Genomic DNA, 23,746 nt, shown 5'->3' with positions numbered 1-23,746 from the left:
TGATATTTTCTTCGTTCCCGACTTATATTTCTTTATTAGACCATTCAAATGCATATGTACATATTCAATGTTTTACATCTTGTACAGGTGAGGCTCAATCTAATTGATAAAACGCTTCAACTACGTAAGTAAGCGTGAAGAAGTGCGTATTGCCAGTGCAGGACGAAGCCTGTATTGTACATATAAGTGTACATCGGAAACAATTTTCTTTTACAATATCTATATCATCTTTATATACTAATTTACACGTATATATACGTCCACTTTCCCATGATTAGAGCCACCTTCATATAAATGAGTTGATAGTAATGAAAATTAAGGACAGATTGAACAGGAAACAGGAGTATGTACAATTTATAATAAATATTTTCCAGCAAAAACAATGCTTGTTGCGTCATGTATGATACTACTTGTACATTGAAACTCTGGATTTAGAACCCTATTCTGTAACTATTAATAACTGTGTCGGTATCATTATATTGTCATTACGCAGTTTTTTATACAAAATATTTGCGACATGTCAATATAACAATACCGACCAGAGTTACCAAGTTAAGGCATATTTTTCCAAATTATATTAATTATTTTATAATAAATATTTTTTTATTATTTATTATTATCCATGTGTTTTATTATCAACAGGGAATTTTTTAGGAGGATAAAATGTTTAGGAGAGGAAAATATAAAAACCTATAGCATTTTTTAGAAATTGTATTGATTTATAATACATTAACTTTTTTGCTATATTGTATTATAAATATTTAAAACACATGATATATAACATTAATATTGACACCTTTGTTAAGAGTTACAGAATAGAGTTTTTGAAAATAGTTTATAGATTTTTATTTTATTGTTATTTGTATTGATAATATAATAAAAACTACGATGTAACAATATACAATTAGTATAACAAGTATTTTTTAAATGTTGATATTTCTTGAAATGTTGACAACACTGACAAGGAAGCCTCGCAAAATGTTAAATTGTGATTTTAATGAAAATTTGTATACATATAAGTTAAACAGATGGATAGAAAATATCAATCATTATTAAAAAAGTTTTAAGGGATGAAATCATTCCTCATGTGTAAAACGATTTTCAGTTTTTTTTTTTTTTTTCATTATAAGTCTCAAAAACTAAGATATTAAAAACGTTTTATACAAAAATTTTACAATAAAATTATCTTATTAAAAAAATTGATTTTTAAAAATATTAACATAAATGGAGGTAATTTAAAATAATATAGGGTATACATATATCGGGCTGATTAAGAGCAACAGACTTGCAAACATCAGGCTGATAAGAACATACTGCAGCTGGAATATCTTCCTTACATTTTGCAAATTTCAAAGAAGTAAACTATGTATAATAAAGTTAAAATAAAAAAAAAAATAAATACAAAATGTTAAATATAAATCATAATAATCATTTATTTACGTAATTTATATATGTATATACAAAGTTTCATTAAAATCAGAACTTAAAACTTCGCAAAATTTCCTTGTGAGATATTTTATACGTTTGTACTTAGATTTTTACAATGCCGAGCAATGTAGTGCAATATTATATTACAGTTGAAACACATTGTATTGAACTCAGAACCACATCGTCATTTATAATTTGCTGGAAAATACCCATAAACTAACATGATTTTGATTTTTATATCATACATATTTTTGTTACGACGATTTTTGTACGAATGATAATTTCGTCCTTCATTTAATTCGCATTCGTTGTTCACTCCCTACTAACAACTCAAAAAAGTCAAAATCATAGGACATCTGTATTATGCATAATACAAAAACATAGTGGTGTCCTCTGGAAAATGAGAATTATAAAGATTTAGGAAAGAAATATAAGTTGCGTTCCGATACACAATGCCAGTACTAAAAATCTATAGTTCACATATATATACTATAAATTTTCAGTATTCGCTGTAAATTTCGGAACGCAGCCATAGATGGGCGTTGGACCCATTGGGACGGACGTTTTAGGAATTTTGATGGAATGCAAAATATAGGAACTTTAAAATTAGAAAACAGACGAGTAAACGAAACATAATTACACATAAAATGATCTTAAATTAATTGAATTAGCCGCCTTCAGCACCGTGTGCGAGAAAGGGGAAATTCAGGTGGACAATTATAAGAAATATCTTACCTTGCATCTATGAAAATACTGTTATGTTTGAGTCTACCGTTTCCCTTCTGTCGCGCCATGCTACCCACGATTGGTTGTAAAATTAAGTTCGCTCCTCGGAGTCTTAGCGCAATTGTATTATTTTTTTGGTAGTTTTACGCTACTAAGATACCGTGAAGACTTCTAAACCTTAAAAGTGACTTTAACATTGAGAGATTACATCTTAAAGTATTAATATACAATATAAGCAGTGACAACTATAATATTATTACCGCAAGTATTTCACCGTTTAAACTCTGATTATTACATTAACGTGTTCATGATATATCCAATTTTACAATTTCAACGGGCTTTGAATATACATTTTAAATCTGTGTCACACGTCAACAATTATAAATCGATTGGATCTTCGAAACAATAGCCATTTGCGCCATTTTAAACATTCGGAGCGAAAACAATGATTTCTCGCGTTGTCGCGAGAATAGTCCAACAGGATTATATTACCACCAACATGGAAACGCAAAATACGGTATTCGATAAGCTCAAGAATGATTCATACGAACTTAGCCGACTGAAAGAATGGTTTTTTTTAAACAATCCTAGGGTTATTCTATACATGCTTTTTATTCTTAACAATAGATATCGATGTCTGCGCGTCTTCCGCGTGTCGGGCTCGCAGATGGAAATCAATAACTTCCGCGATTCGTGCATGGCAAAGATATCACCGACATCTCGGATATCAACAGCGTCATCGGAGTGCTGAAGCTCTATCTGAGGGAGTTGCGCGAACCCCTCTTTCTCATTATTTACTTTTGATGGAATTGATAACTCGAATCGAAGTATATTAATATTATAATTTGCCATTCAACAGGTTGTTATATACAAAATATATTATAATGCACTTACACTGTTGAATGAGAAATTATAATATTGGTACAATGTTACTGTTAGTTGATGTTTTCTGGATATTTTGTAATTCTCTATCTATTCTAAGCACAATTCATTTTGAATTCATAAAGTATACATCTGTTTATATGTATAGAGGAAGCTTTATATGAATACTCTCAGGAATTCTAAATGCAACTTCAATGCAAACTTTAAAAGCGATTTTCAGGGATGCTAGCGAGTCCTTTTTTCCACTTTTAGTCCCTTTTTTCAAATTTGATCACTTTTCCTTCTTTTTCTACTATTCATAAGCTGAAATCTCGATAATATTTAACAGCATTACAAAGCAGCTGCTGAATCTATTGTCAAAATCTATTTTAAAATTTGAGACAGCTAAACGTTTTTGGTTTCTTCAACCTCGTAAGTTGAAGAAACTAGAAACTAGTTCTAATATCGTAAAAATCAATTGCTGAACACGAGCGAATAGATCATTACTGGGAAAAAATGTTTGGTATAAAAAAACTTGATGGGAAAACCGAAATTTCCATTAGTAACAAAAATTGTGAAAGCTAGTTTGAATCTCGTACATGGTACTGATGTAAAGAGGCGTTTTAGTGATTCTGGTAACCAATTAACAGAAGTAAAAGCTAATTCAATGATTAATGTCAATAAAGACACTCAACGCCAGAATGATTATTTAAGGATGGTTTGAAAAAATATAATAACAAGCTTAATCGAGTTCTCATCACGAAACAACTTATTATAATTATTTTATTTTGTCAAAATATGATTCATCAAATTTTATTGTTTTTTGAGATAAAATATGATACCAAAGAACTGTATTCTAGAATGTGTACTAGACTTTCGTGTCTAGTTCATAAAATACCTATTAGATTGTATTCTTAAGATATTTTAAGCAAAAATTTCTTTTGTACTAAATATGATACCAAAAAATAAGTCATATATAAAGATTTTTCTTCTCGTAGAAATAAATACGTGTTTAAATTGTTTTTAATTTTGTTTGTGTACTGAATTCGATCAAAGTAATACTAATTAAACGATACTACCATGTATTTTATTTATCGTCCCTTTTGTCACTATTTTTGTGAAAAGGGTCACTTTTTCCCCTTGAACATCGCTAGCATCCATTTTTTTCGAAACATGTTTTTTTGAAATTGATATCTATAATTAAAAGAAAATCACTGAAATGATTTTTTTCCAATTTTATGGCTTTATAAAGTAAGCATCCATTTAACTTTTGTGCAAAAATTATGTTGATAACTTTATTTATTGTTTTTTTCAAAAATATTCGAAAAAATTTGATAAAAAAAAAGAAAAATGGATTTATTTTTTAAACAAGTACGATTTACTTATTTATTCAATGAAATTAATAATTCTAGCGCTGACGATAGCCGCAAGTGAATTGATTAAAATAACGTTTGATTATTTTTAACTATAATCTACTGAGAGATTCGTAATAATGGACACCAACAAATCGTGCAAACAATGCAGTGGTGAATTCGACATAGCATTACTCCATTATTATTAATATATTTTTATTTTAAAAAATAATAAATTTGATTTATAAAGTGTAATAAATAAAGAGCCAAACGAAATTTTTTAAAATATTCACTCATTTTCCTAAAAACAAAAAAAAACAACAAAAAACCTAAAAATCGATTAAAAAACAACACGTTATTAACTTCTTTAATAATTTTTCCTTATTTTTACAGTATTCTTATTGTGTTCTATAAATTTCTAAAGAACTACAATTCAGAGAAGAAGAAAACTTGAATATTTTATGAATTCACTGTGCTATCTGGATGTGTTAGCCAACATAGATAAATTAAATATTTTTTGTATAGAATCGTATTTTATATGAAGAGTTTTGAAGTGTAATTAAAAAAGATGGTGAGTCACACGGATAATTATAATTACATATTTATAAAGTACATAATTAGCCGAAATACAAAATTTAATTTTAGAAAAATCGCCGATTATGACTAACAGAACTTCTAGAACAAAGCTCATTTTTATAATTAAATTCTATATTTTGATTAATTATATACTTTATAAATATTTAATTATAATTATCTGGATAACTGACAAATTCTTTACATTTCTTCTCCATACAAAATACAAACGGTTCTATAAGTTTGTTACAAAAAACATATTTTGTCAGCTAAGTTCGTACAAATTCAAGAACGACCTACAGTACAAATCTACAATTAATTACGTTCGCGATCGGAGATCGAAAATAATTTGTAATTACTTCCGATTCGTGATGACCACCAATCACTTTCAGAGTAATCACAGAAAAGAATTCAGGATTCCTAACTACAGTACGTAAACCTGGAACTCTGTTTGGAAGTGACGACTCGCCGACTACTGTCGTCTTGTCGTTTAAATCTCATAAATAATCACACGTACTAGATTATAATGCTAAACATACCGGAAGTCTGGCCTAGGATACACGTCCCATTTATGCGTCTTATTTATTTTGCGTCCCTGTTTTACTGAGGATTTCTAGCCGGAATTGGCGGCCCACCAGTGGTTCTCGCTGGAACGGGTGGCGGAGCGTTCGACGGGGGCAGACTCGGCGGTGGATGCTGCGGAGGCGGCGGGGCTTGTCTATGCGGCAATGGAGGAGGTACTGAGCTGGGTGGTGGTCTATTTACTGGTTCCTGAGGACCGTCCATACGTGGTAACGGTGGCGGTGGTCGATTTGGTACGGGATAGCTGGGCGAGCCATCAGGTATCTCCTCGTAGATGGCCGAGTCTGGCGATAGTCTTTCGTCTTGTCGATCATCCTCCACTGGATCCGCAACCGAAGGCGTTACCGGATGCGAAAACTGGTTGGGAATAACGCTGAAGACACCCGCTCGCGGTAACTGCTTCCGCTCATGAGCGGGACTCTTCGGTGGCTGAGAAGGTCGGCCCGGTGGCGCCGGTCTTGGAGGTGGCATTATGCCGTTCGGACTGCTCCTACTGGGGGACAGCCGCTCGGCGATTTCTAACTGTTCCAATCGTTGCATAGGGCTTCTCAATGGCGAATTCGCCGTAAACTGAGCGACCGTGGTGTTACTGCAGATCTCGATCTCCTTCTCAATCTGCTCCACCCAATCGGGCGATTTTAGGGACAATTTTAATGTCTGACCGCATACCTGCGTCATGCCTTTCTTTGCCGCGGCTAGAGCGCACTGGCCATCCCTAAATGTCACCCAGATCGTCTCGCCAACGTAACGTACTAGAATCGCCTCGCCAATGTGAGATAGGTCTTGTATCAGCGCGAACATGAGATTATTATCGAACACGCTGTCCATATCTTCGACATCCTCCACCGGTTTGACTATTATCGTGCCATCGGGTGGACCCAAATCTTGTATCACTTCCTTGAACACGCGCTCGCGCTTCTCGGGATCGACACAGTGCACATCTATATCGATCGTTGCGATTACTGGCCGATGATCGCTTTGCTTCAATTCCGCCCTGCCGTAATAAACCAGCTTTCCTGGATTCCAATCCGTAGGTGAATCTGAAATATACATTTTAAATTGATATACACATATACAAATTATAATTATATTTACATTATGCATATATTTTATATAAATGTCCATATGATAAAAAAAACTAACCAATATCAGGTATTTGCTTTCTGCGCTTCCACAGAATTCTATCTGTCCATGCGGGTGTTCGACACTTTTCGCTGGTGTCGTAATCATCCGAGAACAGATCATATTTATACGTAGGAGCGAAAGTAATGGGTCCCTCCTGGAAGTTCTTAAAAACGTTGCCTTGTTGTTGTTGAACCTTAAAATTAAAGGATTTAAGTATAAAATATATCTTATTAGCAACACAATTGGGAACGTTAGAGATGTGTGAATCAAGTATTTCTGAATCAATCTGTTTGATACAAATCAAATTCAAATAAAATTTTCTCAGATTTATATTACATAATTTAAAATTTTCATTGTTTTTAAGCGCATTAATATCGTTATTAAGAATGGATTCTTATATTCATTATTAATACGTAGAAAATCTATAGTTCACATTACATATACTCTAGATTTTCAGTACTAGCAATGATTATCTGAACGCAGCGTAAAATATGTAGCACAAAATATTTAAAATATAAAATACAAAAATAAATAAAATATAATTACATTTAATGCATGTAATCTTTGAGTTGTCAATTGTATTGTAATACGCGAATCTATTAAATTGGTATAAATACAAATCGATGTTATTGTTACACAAAAAAGTAATGATTATTATAAAAAAAAAGAAATAATAACAGTAATAAAATTACAAGTAGCACGTTACTTCCCAATTCTGGTTAGCAATTAAATGTTTCAATATTGTAATGATAAACCAATTTGTTCAAATTTCCTATATAGTTCATCAGTAAACCAAAAAAAGAAATTAATTTGTAATTAATGAAATGACACAGTACCTTTAATTGATCATATTGCAGTATTTGGTCAAATTCGTTTTGCTTGATCAATTCTTTCATTTCGTCTTTGTCCATTTCGACTCTATAGTTGAAATCACCGCACCAAAATACATAATCGTGAGTATTCAAGGTTCTACCCATGGGAAACGTTATCTTCCTTGTGATCTCGGCATAGTCGGCGTTACGTTCGTTCACCTGGGACTGACCGGCGGCGAAGTGCGCACACACGAAGCAAAAGGACGTGGAGTACAGTACGCATCTGATCGCTGCGGCGCCTTTGTTCCCGGTGGCGCCTCCCTGTGGCGCCTCCCAATCCCGTTTTCACACAATCTACTGCCACGTCTCGCAGATACGGCGCATGCACGGGTCGTATGAACAGGTACAAACAGACACCGACCAGCTGCTGATATGTCACGAGAACATATTCTGTGTCTTTGCACAGTATCTTCTGCAGCTCCTCGGCCCAAGCCTTGGCATTGTCCGAGCTGGCGGCCATAATGTTACTGGCGTTCAAGTCAACGATCTCCTCGAATCCTATCGCGAATATATCTACAGGAACATTGTCACGCTGCTGTAGAGATACCAAGGCTGAAAAAAGATGTTACAAAGATTGGATTATAAAAAAATATCTTTCACAATATTTACAGAGTCATTATAAAATTTTCTTCTCTTTTGTAACATATTTCATAACAATTCAGTGTTTTCAAATGGAGGATACTTACACGAAGATTTGCCTGGTCCGTCAAATAACCAGTCGGCCAGGGACACATCTTTATAAACTACGCTTCGAAAATGCTTGCCTCCATTAACATTGTAAGTACCGATGCTCACCCTGAGATTCATTGTATCTGTATACTCGTTATAGCGCTTGCACACCTCCCGTAAGAGATTTGGAGCGGCGTGTAACATGTTGCATGGTAACAATAAACGTGCTCTGTCGGCCAGTTCTGTATTTAACGTTGAACCTAACAATAGGATATCGATCGCCTCCTGCTTATTGGAGTCCAGTAAATTATTCTGTATCGTTCTAGCTGCCGATCTGGCGCCGTCCATCAGCTTAGAACTGCCTTGGATAGCACCGGTGCCCGCATATATCTTGCTGACTTCGTTACCATTGTTGATCCACATTTGACGAAATACCTCCTCGAATCTTGAGACCATCTGTTGCTTCTCCATCAGTTTTAACAAACCCATCTGTTTGGCCAGCATCTCGAGCGCGAAGAACGTTTGCACGCAATTTGTTCTATCCAAACAGTCTAGGCAGTTTGTTCTGATGGTACCGGTCTGTTCGAGAATCACGGTATTACCAACCGCGTAAAACAGCGAGAATGACTCAAGGTACTTTTCGACTTTTGCTTTCAATTTTGACAGATTCTTCATGTTTCCACCGCGACATTCCTGGTGATAATCGAACAGGATGTGTGGCACATCCTTGTGTTCCGACATATTGTGATGGGTTTGAAACAATTGGCTCAACATCGCTTCTCCTTCTTTGCTGCCAATCAGACTAGAACCAAGGAGATTGACGATGACCTGTTGACCGTATCGTTTCTTGATCATATCTAAATGCCTGTCAAAGGCGGGCGCAGAGGTCTCAAAGCCGCGTGAAATCTTCACTTTGTGGGAACCGACTTGTACACCAGGTTGCTCCCAGAACAGAGGAACTGAACCCCTCGTCTGAACATAAGATGCCACTTCGTTGTCTATATAGATCACCTGTTCTGTCTCCACGAAATTCGCCACGTGCCCGTCATCATTGGTTCCCCTAACATTGAATCTAGACAAAAGTTATTTTCGTGATTTTCAACAGAAGTAACAATATATTGTATTTTGATCAGGCCATATGTTATGCAAAATAGATTTTTGTTTCATATCGCAACGCATATGCGCGATACGAATTAGTCATATGTTATTTGCGTATCTCTTATCAAGCACTGATAATTCTTGATATTACAAACGAGAATATAACTGCGCATTATTGTGTGCTTTTCCATTAGATAGAGAAAAATTATCTTACCTAGTGCCAGCACGTTCGCAACTTAATCTAGACATAAGCACCGCTCGAGCTTGTCTGTGTCCAACGTAAACGGTTCTAATCTCCATGCTGCCACACATTGCTTTCAATAACCATTGACTCGTGTCCACGCCATATCTTAATAGATGAATATGTAACATCCGATTCCTGATTATAATAATCCATAAGATTAGATAACTTTCTTTTTGTTTGCATCTTCCATAAATAGTGACACATAATTCACATTGATGAAAATTTTACATTCTAAAAAGCCTATTACATGCGAATCAAGGTTTTTAACGTCAAACCGAAGCAAATCGACAAAATTTTTTGCAAATGAATCGTTGATATATATAATTTTTAATTAACAACATAATTATTATTAGATTGAATTTTAATATATATACAAAAAAATATAATACAAAAAAAATTTCTCTATGCTATATGATATAAAGTCACTACAAATCTGATTTTATAAAATTATCAATATATATGAACCGTAATCAACCGTATTCAAACTGTTAGATTCAAAATTTCGAATAGCTCAAATTCGAATCATAAATATTTAAATCTGAATCGAATTTTACTTGATTCGATCTAATTCAATTTGTACTCAAATAGTTCACACAACTTTAAAGTCTATGGTGTAAAAGAATATCTTACAAAACTGTTTCCTACTGACCAGAAAAACCTATTATCCGTAGTCGTCGATTTGCATCTTCTCTGAGCGCTTAAGGTGATGTCAAGCCACTCCTGTCCAGCGGACCAGGAGAAGTAAAACGTTCCGGAGTTCAGGACCTTTCTGACCTCGGACACACGGTCTTCCGTTCCTTGACTTGTATAGAATAGAGGCACAAAACTCGATTGCGTTATTCGGAAAACCTCCGACTCGCCGATCTTTCCAACAGAGAAGGCTCCGGTAACCAGGACGAGGTACAGCAGAGTGTTTTCGCCCGCGTTCAGTTGCAAAACACCCAAACATCCGTATGCGTCCAACAATTTGGTATATTTCGACTTTAGGAACTCGTGTTCTTCGGCAGCTGCAAGTAACACATATCCATAAGAATCCTCTGGTGTCGAATCGATAATACTTCTAGAAATATGTGACAATACTTCACTACGTAGAAGAATAATGGGGCAAGAGTTTGGTTTGAGAAAACTGGGAAAAAATTTGAAGTTGGGCTGAGATTGAATTAGAATTTTTTAATTTTTTTTTTTAAGTTTTCCTAAATTATAGTAAGTAAAAAATTATGACAACATACACATTTGTATAGATTAAAATAATGGATCGTTGCTTTAATTAAGATCAGAACAGAGGACGTAATCCTTTGGAAAATATAACTGGAGTAACTCGGGTATTTACGCTGCGCTTATTTACGAGTAAAAAGCAGAAAAAACAGAAGTGGAAATATCTTGTTTGTGACTACTGTATTATATGCCTTTATATTATGTTATGTGTTGTAATTTTAGTGTTTTTACTCTTAAGATTAACAAAACCATTATGAGTTGAATCAACTTGTCAATGTTATGAGTCGATGTTATGACGCAACGATGTATTATAATTTACGTAAAATGATTACTCTTTTTGTAGAAAGTATAAAAGGTTTATTGATTATGTCATGATACATAAGTGTAGAGAGGTAGAGAGATAGTAAAGAATGGAGTACATGAAAATACAAGTGCTTAGTTCTTGTATTCTTTATCCAATTTGATCGTCCCACTCATAAGTAGCCATAAATCCCATCACTTTTAATCTACAGCAAAAATGCAAGAAATTTTTGAAAGGTTTTTTTCCAAATATAAGATAATAAATATTTCGTATTCTAATTTTTTGTATAGCAGTAGACAATATAAAGTTTTTAATGGTATAATTCATTTTCCTTAAACATAATAAATAATATTGATGAATTATGTTTTCGATCAGTGCAGCGTATATACCAGAGTACTCCTAAAGAGGATTTTTTTAATTATGCTGTATTTATGAATATTTAGTTTATATTAATAATAAAAAAAAATCAAATTTTTATAAAGTTAAAAGAATTTATAAACATATATCTAACATTAATATTCTAAATGTTTTTAGTTCAGAGCAAAAAATTTATAAAAATAGCCTTTAAAATGGTTCTTCAAACAAGAATGCCCTTTTAAGCCAATCACACACGTTCAAGCAAACTTATCAACTATACTTATACAATTCAACTGGAATGTGCATACTACATTTGCTGTAACTGTTTTGTAATCTAGACATTCTGATAGATTTCAAGTATATTTATACAAGTGTGCTTACATGTATGTACAAGTATGTATATGCTTCAAAACGTGAAAACAATAACAAAAACTATTCAAATTTCATTAAATTATTTTATAAGCTTATTCTTAATAATATAAAAATTGAAAAATTGATTTAAAAAAATGTATTTTAAACTAATTATGTGAAACATACACCAAGAAAGTATTTAAAATTAAAAATCCAACAATGGCAATAAAAAAAGATCGAGAACTACTTATTTTGTGAGAGTAGATTTAAAAAAAAGTAAAATATATACAATACACACACATGCGCGCGCGCGCGCGCACGCACGCACATACCAAAACATACACAAAAAATAAATATAAATACATAATAAATAGTTATTTGCTAATTGTAAGTAAAAACTAAGTATTTTTACGTAACAATATTGTTATTATTAATTAAATTGAGCAATTATAGTTATTAAAAGGAGTAATTAAAGAGCAATTCTTCAGTGTGTTTTAATATAATTATTTTTATTCCCAACGCCATCAATATAATTATTTTTTTTGTAACTTTCTTAGTCTGAATTGAGCCTGCATTTTTATATTAACTTCAGTTTTCATGCTTTTTCATATTTGCTCCAATTGCTTACCTGCGCTTATGTGCAGTTTTGTCATCTATATACTTTAATAAACTTACACAAGCATATATACTTGACAAGTTTGCCTGGATGGCTTTAGAAATATCAGTCAAATTTCAGTAGCTAACTCAAATTTTTCTATCATCGCTAAAAGTTGGTTATTAAAAAATAAAATACATTTACTGTGAAATACAACTTGTTAGCTAAAATTAAAAATGTACTTCAATACAATTAACTAAAAAAGTAGCTGCTATTCCTCAATATTTTACTATGCTTTCAAATTGTTCACGAAATACCGTCATATATGCTTAATTCTAACAAGGAAACTTTTTGCTGCTTGTAGCTATCACGTTTTAATAACTAATAAACTAAGCTCCAGCAGCAACAGCATTAGCTATTCCTATTTTAAGAATGTATCCAGCTGCCACAATTTTAATATTATCGACTAACTCTTTCTCTACGCAAGATGTTTGGCTAAGTTTTATATTGCAAACCAAACCCCTTCTTGACATGTAAACTAAAGTAAACAGTCTATTCTACTTGACAGTATATCTATATCCAGTTGACACTAGCCATCAGTTATATCTATGTTAAAATTCTACACTCACCAACATATTATATTACATTTGCATTGTTTAACATAAGTATAATGTAACAGATGCTTGGTGTTGATCAAGTTAATAGATACTTCTATAAATACTATCATTGTATACACCTATTGCTGTGTTCTTTAAAAACTGGAAATCAGAACACTCTTCAATGTATCATACAGAAATGTAAGAGTCCTCGAGATGTAAAACAACAACGCTAGCGCAACGGTTTACAATTGAAAATCACAGGATTGAAACGTCATACAGTGGAACGACAAACATAGAACTCCAGCTGACGTTCCGGCGACAACGCGCGGCTGTCACGACGTCAGTTCGAAGGCCCTCTCGACATCCTGCTTGCGTCTCTCTCCTTGCGATCGAAACTCGCGCGTTTACTCAATTTTAAATGCGTGGGAGGATGCGGGAATATACGGGATAAAGTTAGCGAGTCGACCGCGCGCGGCCGGCGAGCGGACGATGGTAGCTCCTGGTAATCCTGGTTACTTACAAAGGACCGCGATCGCCTGCGACTCGAAGAGCAGCGTCTCCTTACGACCCCGCTGCTCGAGTATGACCGAATGCGGCTTGGGTGAGTCTAGCTTCTCGTAAACGCGAAAGCCTTTGCCCATCGCCATTGTTGCGCGGTTGTAATTTTCCTGTTGCTGCGGCGATACGACAACGGCAACAATAAAGACGTTCTTTGGAGCCGCGACAGTTTCACGTTGCGACAACCAGGTACCGAAACGACGTCCTCACCGTGATCACCGTGACTGAAAGTGAAAACCAACCAGCACCAACCAACCACCGCTGCCCACCGCTGTGCACCGCTGTCAACTGTCGTTGTCATCGACGATACACTAACGAAGATCCGCTAGAGGAGAGAAGTTCGAGTTAGCACATGATGCAGTTTGCGGAACGCAGCTTATGTGGACTAGAGTCCTATATAAAGAGAGAAGCGACATCGAACCCCCACCACAACCTTCAGTATCCAATTGAGTCCTCCACCGCCATTTTGGGACCGCTTTAACGTCATTAACGTCATCAAATACCATTCGTATCATTCTACAAACAGCTGTGGTCACAATATGGCTGCTCGCTTAGCCAATCAAGTATCAATCAGATTACCAATCAGAGCTTCGGACATCAATGTTGCTTCTCTCTTTATATAGGACTCTAATGTGGACAAGTTACCAAGTATCGGCATCATTGCGCTGCACTCAGTGGGTTCAGGAGCACACTGCTGGCGTATGATGGCCTTTTATAATGGCTGCGTTCCGAAATTCACCACCAGTACTGCAAAACTATAGTATACGTGACGTAAATTATAGATTTTCAGTACTGAACTTCGGAACACACAGCCAATAGTGCGCTCAAGTGCTGTGTGCATCACTTGTTAGACACAAACTGATACAAACCATCAAATCATCGTGTATGCTGGCGTGTGCATACATCAGTTGACTGCATTGGTTGTTGATTTCTCATGGATTTTATGAATTTTATATATTTTTCTTCATTTTTTCTTCGAAAGTAATTAAGTTAAAAGAACGCATCACGAAATGTTTGCCCTAACGAAAAGCGGATGCCGAAGATTTATGGTAAATCACTTTTTTTTTTTCGCTGTTTAATTATTAAGATGATACGTTTTTCTTTTATTTCTTTTCTCTGTTATATACATTACAGATAAGCCGTGGAGGAGTGGCACTAGTACAACAATTAGCTAGGTAGAAGTGTCTTGTTTTTATGTATTTATAGCAGTAAAGGCAGTGGTAGCATTTTTGTTTTTAAACTCAAAAATTTACATTCTTATCGTAATTGTGTGAAATTAACTACTGTATAATTAGTATCGTAATTTGAATAGTAACTGAACGATTTTTGAGAAATAAAGACATTGAAGTGTAAATGTGCAACTGTAATTAAAGAAACATATACAAATTATTGTGTCTTTGTTTCACAGAAGTACTGTGGCTTTGTATGACACCACCGAATATCAATATATGCAGATTAGCAAAGTGCCAACATTGCATTTTCAAGCGTCCTTGCCCCGTTTACCTATACCAAAACTCGAAGACACATGCAGAAGATATTTGAATGCTCAGAAGCCACTGTTGAACAATGAGGAGTTGCAGAAGACATCATCCTATGTCTCAAAATTCCTCGCTGGCGAAGGACAGAGCTTACAAAAGCTGTTACTCCAAAGCAATGCTGAGAATCCACATACCAGTTATATCACTGAACCATGGTTTGACATGTATCTCCAGGATCGAAAACCTTTACCGATCAACTACAATCCTTTTTTAGTTTTTGTGCCAGGAACTGATCCAAAGTATGATACCCAATTGGTAAAAGCAACAAATTTAGTAGTATCTTCGCTGAGGTTCTTGAAGTCGCTCAAAAATAATATTTTAGAGCCAGAAGTATTTCATATGAAACCTGAGAAGTCAGATACTCAATTGTTTCGCAACGTCACAAGACTGATTCCATCTCGCTTTAGCTGGTATGGTGCTTATCTATTTAAGGTATGAATAAATTGGATGCTTTAGATTATGATTACAGTAGATGCGTATTCTAATGATATGTAGCCTTGCTTCAAAGTTCACAATTTTCAAAATTTAAGAGGATATTCTAATTTAAAGAGTATTTTATTTAAAGGCTATTTTTATGAGTTTTTTTCAACTAAAAACATTTCTGAATTGAAAATGTTTGGGATATTGACATTTTAAATACATGTTTGTTTTGTAACTTTATAAAAATTTCCTTTTTAATCATTATTAATAAAAAGTAGAGATATTACTTATAAAGCGTGATATAAGAAATCCTATTTATACCGTCTCAGAAGTTGCATCTTTCATGCTGATCTGAAGCCAACAAGGTTTATTTTAATCGACATAAATGTGATTATCATTGAAATACTAAAATAAATCATTTATCGCAATGTTCAAAATGGCAATCAGCTAAAAATACAGCATGAGAATTTTGCAAAATTTGTTGAACTTTTGGAAGCTGTAAAAAAAACTTTAAGATATTAAAAAATCTTAGTTTCAACCACAAGTATTATGCGTAACATTTTGTTTCAAGACAAAAGTAAATTAATTCAGTAGTTTCTGAGAAAAGCTTGGGACAAAATTGAAAAACATAGATTTGAAAAAATGCATTTAAAAATTTACAAAAAGTTTACATACATTAAAAGGAAGACGAATTGCCTTATTTTGCTATAGTAGGCCGATAAAATACGTTTTCCTTTTTTTCTTTTGATAATATTGTTTAGAGATAAAGAAAAAGATTGGTTTAATTACAAATGAGTTGATAAAAAGCTTGCGCATTATTTTACGTGCGTCGTTACGTGCACGTAACGCTGCGTGAAATTGCACATATCAAATGCCAAAATTCGGGTATTTGCAACCAAAAATTTTCGTTAATTAAGAAAAAAAAAACTTAAAAGGCTACAGATTTTTAATTTGGGCTTTTACAGTCTTATTTTCAATAGTGTAAAGTAGGTCGGTCTAAAACCTGACTCGCGAGCCAAAGCTTCGAAGGCAAAGCTGATAGTGTCTGTCCTTTTTTGTCTATTCTCTATCTTGCTCTATTGAGGCGATGAAGAGGTGGAAACGCTTTGGCTCGCGAATTAGACTTTGAACAGGCCTAGTATAAAGTATAAAGATTGACAAACTGATTGAAAAAAATCGGTTTTTTGACTTTTCAAACTAGAATATGCCTTTAATGTTGCAACTACACAAAGATGGATAATATTGATAATTCATATTTTTTACACAACAAAAATAAAAGTACAATTAAGGGCTGATGAGAGTACAGCGTGAGTAATAGTGCGCAAAACAGCTTAATTTATTATTAACAAAATTTATAAATTAAATTAATTGAACGAACGTTTTGACTCACTTTGGAGTCATCCTCAGCGTATCAAATAAAATTCGAAGTAATTATCTGGCCATCGTCGGTTCGAAACGCGAATAAGTCACTAACGGGTTGCCAAGACCGAAATAGCATCTTCACCCATCGTATGTATTATAGTGTCAAAGGAGATGACATGATCTTTTTATAAATGTATGTGATATTCGACATGAAATAATCTTATAAAATTAAATAAATTTGCAAGTTGACTCACCCCAAGAGATCGATGAAAACCAGCGAAGTCTTGGATATCAAAATTCTTCAAATTTTTTGGAAAATCCATTATTAAAAATTTTAAAATTTTATATATACATATATACATATATATATATATATATATATATATATATACATATATATATATAGACATAAATGATTGTTTTCAGGTTTATAAATAAATACATACATATATATATATAAATATATATATATATATATAAACTTTATTAATTATAATATCTTTAGTAATTATATTTAATCTTTTCCAGGATCCGGTATTCTTTTAATTTTTATTCGAAATAATGATTTTATTAATAATAATACATTAAAAATTCGTTTTTTGTTTTTTGTGATAAACCTGAAAACAATGATTTATGTCTATTTCTACCGATGCGAACTTTAATCTCACAGTTTAACTTGCTCTTTATCTTTCTTTAGCTCTAAAAAATGGAAAAGATAAAAAGTAAGTTAAACTTACTTTTTATCTTTTAAACTTACGTTTTATCTTTTAAAGATTAAAGTTAATCTGCGTTGGTAGAAATAGACATTAGAGCCCAACGTTACACTCTTTACATTCAAATCTAAATTTTTTGTTCGCAATCTTTTCGCTCCTTAATATAAATAATACATTTTTTTTGTTCTGCTGGATGATTCTTTTTTTATCTTTTTATCTTTTCAATATAAAGGGAAAATGTCTAGCTGTCAGATGTAAAGCATTAGCTAATTGAAGATTACCAGTAACAGATTTACACTTTGAATCATGTTTTTCAATGATATTTTCCATTAGTTGTAATCAGAAAAATGCAACAATGGGTTTAGAAGATTTCTTTTTTGAATAGAATATAAGCATTAAAATCAGAAAAATTTTTCGAATTCTATTAAATGACTATTATATATAAGCAAACGCGACATTAAAAAATCGAAAATTGCAAATATGATAGAAATAGGTGATGACATATTTCAAAATATATAGCCTAAAATCCTGATTAAAACGATATTTTATTCATTAAAAAATATTAATCCATTTTCGAATGGAGTTATCTTCAGTCTTAAAAATTTTACTTATGAGTGAAACAAATACGTGAATAAAATATTTGCTTCAAGAGAAAAAAAAAATGAAGAATACCATACAGTTTCGATTATAAGTTTTGTTTTCTTATATCCCAGACTTTTATTTGGAAACATTTATTTTTAAACATTAAACTGATTAGTTTTCCAATATTTGCTCGAATTCGGACGGAGAAACCAGTACGTTTAAACGATCAACTTGTTTTGACGAGTCACAGACACATATACTTATAGAAATGCTTATTTGTTCTGATGTATTCGTTAGAAGAAAAGTTCATCAGAACACCCATTCACTGTAATCATAGCTTTATGCGATATTCTGAGATAAATGGAAATTTGTAACAAAATTTAACAATAAATTTTTTGTTGTAGGCTTTTCCATTAGATATGTCCCAATACAAGAATCTATTTAATACAACAAGAATACCGGAGTTAGGAAAAGATAGAATCTTTCACGATCCCTCGGCCAAGCACTTGGTTGTAATGAGGAGAGGTCATTTTTATACATTCGACGTTTTGGATGCGAACGACTCCATTCGTAGTCCTAAAGAAATAGCTGCATGCCTGAAAACTATTTTGGAAGACGACAGGCCACTGAATAGGTATCCCGTGGGCGTTCTTACATCATCGGAAAGGGATCAATGGGCACGGGCGCGTTCACATTTAGTCGAAACGGGGAATCGGGAAATTCTTCAGAAAATCGACTCTGCTGTATTTGTAATGATCTTGGACGATGAAATAATCGGTACCGAATATAACAAGTTAATTAAAACGTATTTGCACGCAGACGGTACTAACCGATGGTTTGACAAGTCGTTTTCCCTCATTGTTTCCAAGGATGGTTACGGCGGAATCAACTTTGAGCACTCATGGGGAGATGGTGTTGCGGTACTCAGATTCTTCCAAGTGAGTATTACAGTTTTAGACACATTAGACCTAATGCAATTACTAGAAATGTTTGAAAATTATGAAATCTAAAAATCTTCCTGTAGGATGTGAAAGGTGATATATCGAAAAAACCTAGATTTCATCCTAACGAAGTCGATGAGCTCTCTAAAGAAAGCGTAAACGTAGAGAGATTAAATTTCTCTATTGACGCGAAAAGCGAAAGTATCATTGATCAGCAAAAAGCTGATTATCAGGCGTGGGTGAATCGACTGTGCGTTGATTTCATAATTAACGAAGAGTTTGGTAAGGATCAGTGTAAAAAGCTCGGGGTAAGTCCGGACGCCGTGATGCAGCTAGCATTCCAGTTGGCGTTATATACCCTAGAAGGCAAATTGGTACCAACTTATGAATCTTGCAGCACAGCTGCATATAAACATGGCAGAACAGAAACCATCAGACCTTGTACACTGGAGACTAAAGCAATTTGCGTCGCTATGACTCAAAAGCGAATCGAGCTTTTTAAATCAGAGCTAAAAAAAATGATACTCGATTGTAGCAAAGCTCATAACGTGCTTACGAAAGAGGCCGTAATGGGTAATTTTTTAATTATTAAGCAACTTTTAAATAAATAATTTTTAGAGAAAAAATATATAGATTTAACGATATTTCACAGGCCAAGGATTCGACAGGCATCTATTCGTTTTGAGAAAAATTTCAGAGAAATTGGGTTCAACTAAGCCGATCATTTTTCAAGATCCAGCTTACGATGCCTTAAATTATATAATATTGTCTACATCTACTTTATCAAGTCCAGATGTAATGGTTGGTGGATTTGGACCAGTAGTACCTGATGGCTATGGAGTTGGGTAAGACATTGTCATTGAAAATGATATAACTAGCATCTTGTTATATCTTCATAACATATATATATATATTTTTTTTTTTTTTCCAGATATATGATTCAAGACAATCGTTTGGGTTCAGTCGTAACCAGTTATGAGGGCAGTCGTAACGCTAACCAATACATACAAGCACTAGCACATGCGTTCAAGAGCATCCATGATGTATTACACACATAATACAAGAATTATGCTTATGTAATTTGCTAGATATAATTGGTTACATCTTTACTTGAATATATTCTTATCGAGATCACTGATAGCTACGTAATATTGTACATTTACAAGAATGTTTATAATCATGTTATTCTTGTCAGAGGTGTAAGTCTCCTTTTTATAAATTTTTAAACGGAGAATATCAATAATCACGACTACAACCTCTGATCAGAAATTTTTACATAAATTGTTAAATATTTTTAATATACTTTTTATTAAAGGATTTACAATGTGCTAATTTTTTTAATATACTATTTTCCCGTTAATTAGTGATTAAATATATAATTAAAATATACAGGATAAATTATTATATTTTGTATTATACACTTTACTTAATAATATATACAGTTAACTTATGCAAAAGCGAGCGCTATAACGAACTCAAAATATTAAGCCAAAATTGCTAGTATTCATAAAAACTATAGCCTATTACTTTTTACATTTATAAGGTCTATCCAATTTGCATAACTGTATAACCATATTCATAGAGAAATTCATTAGTCCATTATTACATATATAAGGAAATGGACCAATTTCTTTATGCATATGGTTATTCAGTTATGCAAGTTTGTCTGGATAGGCTCTTAATCTTGTTAGCCGCTTTTATGTTTCAAAAGAAATATAAAATATGTCCAAATAATGTAACAAACAATTATAGACCCAGAATGTGGATGTTAGATGATGTCATTTGGAATCATATATATCAATATACGCAAACAAACAATAATATACCAATTTCATACATTGGTATTTAGAAAATTCTGATTTCACAATTATTTCGTAGTTTTATACAGTCATTCCTTTTTTATTGATGATTAATATGGAATGGAATATTGTGATCCCTATAATACTCAATGGCTTATTCTCTTGTGATTTATGATAACTTGTCACCCATCTTCACTTTGGATGTCTGAAAAGAAAATTTGAAAAAAAAAAGATTAATACATTTTTATACTATTCATAGCATTCATAACTTTGACAGTACCTGCGATTTTCTCACATTTAATGAAAAATATTTCAGTGAAAAAAATAGTAAAGAAGTTCAGAAATGCATTTTAAAGAGGAAAAGTAAACTTTTAGATCTGTTTTTGAGTTTTGGCTCTACAATATTTGTTTCTAAATTTCGTAAAATTAAAAATTAGTAAGTTTTCAATATTTAACAATTTTTCAATATTTTCAGTACTTTATTTTACTTTGAAGCACTAAATGCTCAATAAAATATCATCAAATAAAAATGAACAAAAAATGATTTTAAAGTAGGCTTTCTAAAATTCAAAATGCTTTTCTAAAAAAAATCAGCAATAATTTCTAGTAATGATATTTAACTTCTTGTGTCAAAACTCATTTCTTATCAAATGTTTTGAAACTAACGGAGTTTACAAAAAATAGAAAAAATGTTATGATGCACTTCAATTGCATGAACTTTTTTAAACTTTTTGAAGATCTTATGTATACAAAAAAGTCACAAGCACTTACGAATAATAGTAAAGAATCTAGTTACATTATCTTTAACATTTTCTCATTAGGTTTGTTCTAGTTGCTTGAAATCTCCAAAAATTTTTGCACTCGAGATGAGATAAATATATATTCGATTGTAAGAGAGAGACGACAAAGAAATTAAATCAAAAAGGGCAGCAACACAAACAGGCCTATTGCTAATTTCATAACAACTTAACTTACCATATAAATACCAACAATCAGACCAAAGAGTCCTATGGCAGAACCAAAAATCTCGACTATAAGGATCTTTACGAAAAGTGCAGAATTAGCTGCATCGGCGAGAGCAGCACCGGAGCCAACGATGCCGACTGCTATGCCACAGAAAAGATTAACAAGACCAACGGCGAAACCAGCGCCAAACATCAAGTATCCAAACATCAAGTATCCAGACAAAAAGTTTTGATTTATGATCTCTTCATTTTCTATAGTCTTCTCTACAGTGAACTTATCAAGCATTCCAGATAGAACAATGGCAGTGATCAAACCATAGATAGCCACAGCTTCACAGAATATTACAGAGATTAAATTTTTCGTCTTAATTCTAGGTGCCTTCACGCCACCACCGACAATTGATACTCCAGTTGTATGGATACCTCTGAAAAGATAAACAACTTGGCATAATATAAGTAGATCCTATTTGAAATTATAAATACAACTTACAATGCAGCACCTACAACTGACAGAGATACAGCTAGACCTATACCCAAGGTGCAGAACATATATGGAGAGACATTCGATAAGATCCTGAATTAGAAAATAAACATTTTGTTTAAGATCTCTTCACAAGAATTCAATAAGAAACCATTGATGTACCAATAAATATATGAACATACCATCCCACACTGATCTGTTCTCCCTTGCCAGTTAATAGGTAATATAAAACTGCAACATACAAAATATATAAATATATATAAAATACATTATCTTGAATATTCAAATATAATGTCTGCGGTATCTTCATGATATAGTTTCATATCAAAGGAGGCATCATAAACATTTGTGTTTCAGCAAAATATCAAGAGCACAGTAGATTTTAATAACATATATTTTCTGTTATTTTGTTATAAAACATACTGAAAATAATTGACGCTGCCGAAAGAATACACCCAAATGTGAGACCCGTGACGTATTTCTGTGACACAGGCATCGTGATAGAAGCTTCACCGTTCGCACAACGTGATATAGGCAATGTCCCGCGATCCCTTAATCAAGCACGGTTATAATTCGGGAAGAAACCAAGAAGCCCGGTAGTGCTTTCGCCTTTTGCCTAACGAATCTTCGATCCCCACATGAAAAGATCACGCACACCCGTTGCCGTCATGTGTGGTCATGTGACGACCACTTCGGATTCTAGTAACTGCTAGCAGTGCTGCCAGACAATGATACCAGTTCTGAATTTCTTGGAGTTTTTCTTTGCAGCCCCAGCTGCGTTCCAAAACTTTGCTCTGCGGGTGCGCTCATACGGAAAGCGGAATGGCAAAATTGCGGAACGTTTATGATTGGCAGCGGCTTTATTCCGCCAATTCCGCCGTTTTTTTCCGTTTTCAACAAAAAACCTAATTAATTAATAAATAATTTATTTATTAATTTTACTAATTCATCAAATAATTGTCATTACAATTTCATGCTATTTCCTGATGCTAAAAACCGCAATGGTATGTGTAATCGAGTTTTAGGCGAAATGGGATCACGAATTACTTGTTCTTTGGTAATAACAGGTTCGACTAATTTTAGTAATTCATCAAATAATTGAGGTGGCAATCTAAAATAATCAATATCTTTTTTTTTAGCTTGAGCCTGCATTTCCTTCGCAAGATTTGCACTTGCTCTTTGCAATAATCTCCTTTCTGCTTCGGAAACTCTGGATATGAGGCAGCGGAAAAGATTACAAAACACGATTAAACGCGACACAACTTCGCACAATACATCGCATCCGACTGACAACGAATGTTGACACGAACGCCCGACAATTTACTTCACTTTCGACACTCCACGAAACTCTCGAAACACTCGCTCGCGTCGAAAACTCGTACGGGACGACGAGGATGCAAGTTGAAATGCGACGCGACGCGTCATGGCCTTTCCTCGTC

The 23,746-nt window shown here is 33.5% G+C and overlaps 3 protein-coding genes across 4 annotated transcripts; 1 reads left to right on the top strand and 2 right to left on the bottom strand.

Moving 5' to 3' along the window:
* Positions 1 to 5: 5 nt before the first annotated feature.
* LOC105199792 (synaptojanin-1) lies at positions 6 to 13,819 on the bottom strand. The gene is given in 8 exon segments (XM_026137862.2): positions 6 to 6,562; positions 6,666 to 6,840; positions 7,484 to 7,792; positions 7,794 to 8,071; positions 8,206 to 9,260; positions 9,501 to 9,665; positions 10,180 to 10,537; positions 13,469 to 13,819. Coding segments are annotated over 8 exon segments (3,489 nt in total). The 5' UTR covers positions 13,596 to 13,819; the 3' UTR covers positions 6 to 5,540.
* A 490-nt stretch (positions 13,820 to 14,309) lies between these two features.
* LOC105199794 (carnitine O-palmitoyltransferase 2, mitochondrial) lies at positions 14,310 to 20,379 on the top strand. Of its 2 annotated transcripts, XM_011167044.3 has the most exons (7): positions 14,311 to 14,555; positions 14,641 to 14,681; positions 14,915 to 15,476; positions 18,526 to 19,059; positions 19,146 to 19,635; positions 19,715 to 19,907; positions 19,994 to 20,379. In XM_011167044.3, exons 1-7 carry the CDS (start codon positions 14,517 to 14,519, stop codon positions 20,118 to 20,120), a joined length of 1,986 nt encoding a protein of 661 aa, XP_011165346.2. In that variant the 5' UTR covers positions 14,311 to 14,516; the 3' UTR covers positions 20,121 to 20,379. The 2 variants fall into 2 exon arrangements, with proteins under 2 accessions (XP_025993643.2, XP_011165346.2); XM_026137858.2 differs by lacking the exon at positions 14,641 to 14,681 and having other exon boundaries at positions 14,310 to 14,555.
* On the bottom strand, positions 20,088 to 23,016 carry LOC105199793 (V-type proton ATPase 21 kDa proteolipid subunit). The gene is made up of 5 exons (XM_011167043.3): positions 22,731 to 23,016; positions 22,490 to 22,538; positions 22,317 to 22,400; positions 21,837 to 22,251; positions 20,088 to 21,066 (listed from the first exon to the last, which is right to left on the bottom strand). Exons 1-5 carry the CDS (start codon positions 22,801 to 22,803, stop codon positions 21,031 to 21,033), a joined length of 657 nt encoding a protein of 218 aa, XP_011165345.2. The 5' UTR covers positions 22,804 to 23,016; the 3' UTR covers positions 20,088 to 21,030.
* Positions 23,017 to 23,746: the final 730 nt, after the last annotated feature.

Source organism: Solenopsis invicta, chromosome 7 (assembly GCF_016802725.1).
Source record: "Solenopsis invicta isolate M01_SB chromosome 7, UNIL_Sinv_3.0, whole genome shotgun sequence".
NCBI lineage: Eukaryota > Metazoa > Arthropoda > Insecta > Hymenoptera > Formicidae > Solenopsis > Solenopsis invicta.
This window is presented reverse-complemented; position numbering and strand designations above follow the sequence as displayed.